This window comes from Vigna angularis, chromosome 2 (assembly GCF_016808095.1).
Source record: "Vigna angularis cultivar LongXiaoDou No.4 chromosome 2, ASM1680809v1, whole genome shotgun sequence".
Classification (NCBI taxonomy): domain Eukaryota; kingdom Viridiplantae; phylum Streptophyta; class Magnoliopsida; order Fabales; family Fabaceae; genus Vigna; species Vigna angularis.
Genome location: NC_068971.1, coordinates 52798770 through 52806155, shown reverse-complemented (window position 1 = coordinate 52806155; position 7386 = coordinate 52798770). Strand labels below are relative to the sequence as shown.

The 7386-nt window shown below is 35.6% G+C and overlaps 2 protein-coding genes across 2 annotated transcripts; both read left to right on the top strand.

The window, feature by feature from the left end:
- Positions 1-574: 574 nt before the first annotated feature.
- LOC108320752 (L-ascorbate oxidase homolog) lies at positions 575-2302 on the top strand. Its single transcript, XM_017552269.2, has one exon. It carries the CDS (start codon positions 607-609, stop codon positions 2254-2256), a length of 1650 nt encoding a protein of 549 aa, XP_017407758.1. The 5' UTR covers positions 575-606; the 3' UTR covers positions 2257-2302.
- Positions 2303-5005: 2703 nt separating this feature from the next.
- On the top strand, positions 5006-7054 carry LOC108320751 (L-ascorbate oxidase homolog). Its single transcript, XM_017552268.2, has 3 exons — positions 5006-5297; positions 5381-6490; positions 6602-7054. Exons 1-3 carry the CDS (start codon positions 5056-5058, stop codon positions 6897-6899), a joined length of 1650 nt encoding a protein of 549 aa, XP_017407757.1. The 5' UTR covers positions 5006-5055; the 3' UTR covers positions 6900-7054.
- Positions 7055-7386: the final 332 nt, after the last annotated feature.

Below are 7386 nucleotides of genomic sequence, written 5' to 3'. Positions count from 1 at the left end.
TGAAATAACTTTTGTAAATTCAAAATCAAGTATTTATATTAGTCTGAGTTTTGATGTTCCTCCTAAGGAAGTAAAATTAATCATTCACAATCTCACTAGAAAATAATTTGAATGGATGAAAAAATTATTTGTAATGAGTTTTTATGTCTAGTCGATGTTGCAAAATAATATATTAATATAGATTTTTTTACAATAATATATGTATTGTTTTTTATTTGATTTAAAATATGTTAATATAATAATAAATTAGTAAAAAAATTATACGTGTAAAAAAAAGGTAAAAAATCTGTGTTGAAATATTTCTTTTACCTGTTGTTGTAAGTCTAAAGCAAGCAAAAACTCACTTTTATATTTGTTCATTATTTATTTGTTACCTGAAAAGAGAATGTAACGAGTAAAGGAAAAAAAATCTAAAAATAAGAAGAGGTCGAGCGAAGTATGAGGGAAGAGAGGAATGGAGGATTAGTGGTTGGAGGTGGGGGAAATGGTATAAAAGGGGGAGGGAGGGGAGAACAGCATCAGACCATCTTCTTCTTCCTCTTCTTCAAATAAACAAAAAGGAAAAGGAAGAAAATAGTGTGTACAGGAGCAGGAGAAAAAAAAAGAATGGGTGGCAAGAGAAAATTGTGGTTGTCGATGTTATGCCTGTTGGCGGCGGCAGTGCAAGGTGAAGACCCGTACTTGTATTACACATGGAACGTGACCTACGGGACGATATCTCCTCTTGGAGTGCCCCAGCAGGGTATTCTCATCAACGGCCAATTCCCAGGACCCGAAATCAACAGCACAAGCAACAACAACATTGTGGTAAATGTTTTTAACAACCTTGACGAGCCATTCCTCTTCACCTGGCATGGTATTCAACACAGGAAGAACTCATGGCAAGACGGTACACCAGGAACCTCATGCCCCATCGCTCCAGGGACAAACTACACCTACCACTTCCAAGTGAAGGATCAAATTGGAACTTTCTTCTACTATCCTTCTTTAGGAGTGCACAGGGCAGCCGGTGGTTTCGGTGGCCTTCGAGTCTTCAGTCGTCTTTTGATTCCCGTTCCATATGCTGATCCAGAGGATGAGTATTGGGTTCTCATGGGTGACTGGTACACAAAGAGCCACAACATCCTCAGGAAATTCTTGGACACCGGTCGCTCTCTTGGTAGCCCACAGGGTGTCCTCATCAATGGCAAAACAGCCAAGGGTGATGGCAGTGATGAACCCCTTTACACCATGATTCCTGGCAAGACCTACAAGTACAGAATATGCAACGTTGGTCTCAAGGACGCCCTTAATTTCAGGATCCAAGGCCATTCCATCAAGCTTGTCGAGACCGAAGGCTCCCACGTTGTCCAAAACGTCTATGACTCTCTTGACGTTCATGTTGGTCAATGCTTTACTGTCCTTGTCACCGCCGACAAAGACCCTAAGGACTATTACATGGTCGCCTCCACTCGCTTCACCAAATACGATCTCACTGCCAAGGCCCTCATCCGCTACACCAATAGTGCTGGCCCTGCCTCGCCGGAGCTCCCTCCATCGCCAGTTGGTTGGGCCTGGTCTCTTAACCAGTTCCGCTCCTTCCGTTGGAACCTCACCGCCAGTGCTGCAAGGCCCAATCCCCAGGGTTCTTACCATTATGGTCAGATCAACATCACTCGCACCATCAAGCTCGCCAACTCCGTAAGCAGAGTCCAAGGTCTTCGTTATGCCATCAATGCCGTCTCACATGTAGATCCTGAAACTCCTCTAAAGCTCGCTGAGTACTACGGAGTTGCTGACAAGGTTTTCAACTACAACACCATATCCGACGAGCCCCCATTTGATCTGAACTCAATCACCAAGGTGCCTAATGTCATCAATGCTACATTCCGCGACTTCATCGAGATCATCTTTGAGAACCATGGAAAAACCGTCCAATCATACAATTTGGATGGTTACTCGTTCTTTGCAGTCGCCATTGAGCCAGGCAGATGGAGCCCTGAGAAAAGGAAGAACTATAACCTTCTGGACGCCGTGAGCAGACACACCATTCAAGTCTTCCCCAAATCTTGGGCCGCCATCATGTTGACTTTCGACAATGCTGGAATGTGGAACCTGAGATCGGAGCATGCTGAGAATCGTTACCTGGGGCAACAACTCTACGTGAGCGTTTTGTCTCCTGGACGTTCCCTCAGGGACGAGTACAACCTCCCAGATACCCAGCTTCTTTGCGGCATCGTCAAGGATATGCCCAAGCCACCACCATACTCTTCTTAGAGTTTTTCCCTTTTGTGCCATTCCTATTTCATCCAAACACCCAAACATCCACCCATTCAATTAATTAATTAGCCCTGGTTACTGAACTCAATTCTATGCTCTTGTTTATATTTTATTTTTTATTTGTTTCATAAACCAACGTATAAAAATATATCCTAAAATAAAGACAAAAAAATATATGTTATAAATTAATTATCTAGTTAATCACGTCAGTAAAAGTTTAAATATAGAATTGAACGGACGCTGTCTATAATCAAAAGTCTATAAAACTTATTATTAGAATCGATTCAATTGAAAGGACAATTATATTTCCCACGTATCTAATTTTATATGCAATCTCAACTTTATGAGTGTATATATTGATCACTAATTTATACTATTTTTATTATATTACTTTTTCTTTTTGTTCATCTTACAAGAAAAAAAACTTATATATCTTACTTTTCTTCTCATCATATTTTTACTACATAATCACTTTTTTACACTTTTTGATTAATTATTAGGCCATTAGTGTTAAATACTAAATTTGAAGTCCTTGTTAGTCAGTTTTGTTTATTTATATATATATATATATATGGGTTAAATATGTTTTTAGTCCCTCGTTTTTTGTTTTCGTTATTCTTTCAAAGTAAGGTATAAAGTAAGGTACAATTTGGTCCTCATTCTTTTCGAAACGTTCGATTTAGTCCTCGAAAACCAACACCCTTCAAAAATTTGGTCCTATTTAGTCAACAAAATGAGAACTAAAACCAAAGTTTCGAGGACTAAAACGAAGACCAAAACCAAAAATGGCCAATAATTTAGGGACTAAAAACATATTTAACCCTATATATATATATATATATATATATATATATATATATATATATATATATATATATATATATATATATATATATATATATATATATATATATATATATATATATATATATATATATATATATATATATATATATATATATATATATATATATATATATATATATATATTTTAGTATATTCGAATACAAATAAAACTAGCTAAACGTTTCATGTCAAATTATAATTTTTTATGTTTTACTATATTAAAAAATATTAAAATACTTATGTATTTAAAGTATATCGTTTTTTATGATTAGAGATATTTTTATCAACTAAAATTTGATACATTTTAAAAGTTATATAAATTAGCAAACTTCATTATTATATATACAATAAACTGTCAAAAAGTAACAATTTTTCCCATATTTCATAAATATTAATTTTTAACAACTTTTTCCCGATATTTCATAAATATTAATTTAATTATATTTTTATATATTAAGAAGTAAAAACATTTAAAATTATTTCTTGTCATACGTTTTAAATTATTTTTTGTCATGCATATTTTTTACAATTTATTAATAAAATAAAAAAATTAAGATATATAGTTATATTATAACATATACTATCTTTATATATATATATATATATATCAATCTCCAATGTTTAGGCTCATAAGCCTTCCTAAATGAGTTGCAGGTTTGGGCTATAAAGCAATGAAAGATTGTCAATATATATACTTATATATTAGTCATAAGCCAAGCATGAGCTAGTAATATTTTTAGTTATTATCCTTGTATTTCTTGTAATATTTTGTTATTAACTTTGTGATCTTTAGTTTGACACTCGTAAATTGTTGCTAATTATAAAAAAAAAATATATTAGTGTCAGTCTTAATTTAAGTTTATTTTATTAATTACGAATGTCACACAATCTTCAATAATAATTAATTATTAATATCGAGTCTATTCTGTTTCGATAGAAATTTTGTGAGACCGAAATACTATGTGTGCTCCGCTTGTATGTTTCAAGTTTAGACTGCTCGGTTGCCTTGGTAAAAATGAGTGGTATCTGCAAAATGCACTCTGACGCTCAAGAAGTTAGGAGCGATTTTATGAACTGTTTGTTCAGGTTAAATATTTAAGTCCTGATCCGAAATAAGTAGGAGGTAGAGGAGTATGAGTTGAACGTGTGCTTACCTCAAATCTAAACCTTATAAAGATGCAAGTGATTGCATTTATTGAATATTTAAAACTTAAATATTCAATTAAATATATAGGAGAAAATTCTACAAGACATTGAAAGAAGTAGAATGAAACTAAGAGACATAACTGATTTAAACTGTGAATGTATAGTTTTTTATCCTACATACTGAAATAATATATATATATATATATATATATATATATATATATATATATATATATATATATGCATGCATGCACATGAGAAAGAGATGTAATAATCAAACGTAAACAATACAAATAAAATAATTAGTCCATAAAAAACAATAATAAAATTTTAAACGATCTAAAAAATAACATCTAAAAATAGTCCAAAATATATTTTTCAACAATAAAAACTAATATTTCTATACAAATATCATAGTGACATGTATTTGTTTTATTTTGCAATTATCAAATACTTACTCAAAAGAACTTTAAAGTATATTAGTTAATTTTATACAGTTACGAGAATTTTTTAAGGAATAATTAAGGATTTTATTAAAATAGATTAAAATTGAAGAAGTGGTATTATGACACTCCTTCCCCTCTAGGCTCTAAGTATAGGATTTGACGAGGAAAAGGGAAAGGTGTAATGAAGTACGAGTTGGAAGGAGCGGAAAATAATGGGATGTGTGGGGGATTAAGTGGTTGCGAGATGAGGAGGACATACATATAAGGGAAAGGGTGGTGGGGGTATGAGACATCAAGCAACAGTTCTTCTCCTGATCAGTAATCAGTAATAAATTGTAAAAAATAAATAAAGGATTCGATGGAGATACGAGGCATAATTTTTGGGGTCTTGCTGAGTCTGCTGTCGATGGTGCGGGGTGAAGACCCCTATATCAACCATACATGGAACGTTACCTATGGCATCATCTCCCCATTGGGAGTACCCCAGCAAGGCATTCTCATCAATGGCAAATTCCCAGGACCCAGTATTAATACCACCAGCAACAACAATCTAATAGTCAATGTCTTCAATAATCTTGACGAGCCTCTTCTTTTTACATGGTGATTATTATATTTAATTAATTATAAACATTATAATGCATAAAAAATAAATAATTTGCTTGATTAATGCATGCGCCGTGCAGGAATGGCATCCAGCACAGAAAGAATTCGTGGCAAGATGGGGTCCTCGGTACAAACTGCCCCATTCCTCCAGGGAAAAATTTCACCTACCGTATGCAGGTGAAGGACCAGATAGGTAGTTTCTTCTACTACCCGAGCACAGCGTTGCACAGGGCAGCTGGTGGTTTTGGGTCGCACCGTATAAACAGCAGGTTGCTGATTCCAGTGCCGTACCATGATCCCGAGGACGAATACGACGTTGTGATCGGTGACTGGTACACAAAGAGCCACACCACTCTGAGGAAGTTCTTGGATAGCGGTCGCTCCATTGGGAGGCCTGAAGGTGTTCTAATCAACGGCAAAACGGCTAAAGGTGATGGAAGTGACCAGCCATTGTTCACCATGAAGCCCGAAAAGACCTACAAATTCCGAGTATGCAACGTAGGGATGAAATTTTCACTCAACTTCAGGATCCAAGGTCACCCGTTGACGGTTGTTGAGATTGAAGGCTCCCACGTGGTACAAAACCAATACGAGTCTCTGGACGTCCATATAGGTGGCTGCTTTTCTGTCCTTGTCACAGCAGACAAGGACCCAAAGGATTACTACATGGTGGCTTCCACGCGTTTCAGCAAGACTGTTCTCACAGGAAAAGGCATCATCCGTTACACAAATGGCAAGAGTGGTCCCTCGCCCGACATCCCGGAGGCTCCAGTCGGCTGGGCTTGGTCTCTCAATCAATTCCGTTCCTTCCGCTGGAATCTCACTGCCAGCGCCGCCAGGCCCAACCCTCAGGGTTCCTACAAATACGCCAAAATCGAAATCACCCGTACCATCAAGCTCATCAACTCCGTCAGTAGGGAAAACGGTAAGCTTCGCTATGCCCTCAATGGTGTATCCCACGAAGACCCCGAAACTCCTCTCAAACTAGCTGAATACTATGGAGTTGCTGACAAGGTTTTCAAATATAATACTATCAAAGACGACCCATCATCTGACGTTGGAACCACTGTTAAAATTCAGCCAAATGTTCTCAGCCTTGACCACCGTAAATTCATCGAGGTCATCTTTGAGAACCATGAAAAATCTATCCAGTCATATCACATAGATGGTTATGCGTTCTTCGCAGTCGCGTCAGTATTCCTTCTTTCCTTTTTCCTTTCCTTTATCATTCTTACTCTCTTTCTCTTTAATTAGTTTTTTTTTTTGTTGATTACTTAATATATATCTTGCTTACAATACAGCATAGAGCCTGGCAAATGGACCCCAGAGAAGAGGAACAGCTACAACCCTCTCGATGCCATCAGCAGACACACAATTCAGGTCTTCCCAAAATCTTGGGCCGCCATCTTGTTATCAACCGACAACGTTGGAATGTGGAACTTGAGATCGATGATTACTGAAAATATGTATCTTGGCCAACAGATGTACTTCAGCATTATCAGCCCCGAGCGTTCTCTCAGAGACGAGTACAATATTCCAGACAACGCTTTACTTTGCGGTGTTGTCAAGGGTTTGCCAAAGCCCCCACCATACACCTAAGAAAGACTCCTTCTATATATGCAATAAAAAGGAGTGTAGATTAACTATTGGAGTTGATCAATGCCTCAACCCGATTTGCAGTTCTTTCCAACTTAATTATCTACTAGTTCTGGTAATGTTTTAGCAAAAGCATAGGCTCATACCATTTCATTTTTTTTAACAGTCACAGTATTTCTTTCTTAATAAACTGATGAGATTTTTTTTAGGTAATGATAGATGAGATACCTTTATATTCATATTCTTTACACGTAAAATGGTTATAAAAAAAGGATGAATTTTTGTACTTTTAATAAAAAGTAAAAAAAAAAGATTAAATAAATATAAATTTTGTTGTGTATGAAAGGATAACCTTTTTTATTTTTCTTTATTGTTTATGAAATCGTGTGTTCAGAATATTATAATTTTTATGTCTCCGTCCATATTTTAAAGTAAGTACTACTGTAAACACATGCATCTTGACTTTTTTTTATCAAAACTTTATTATATT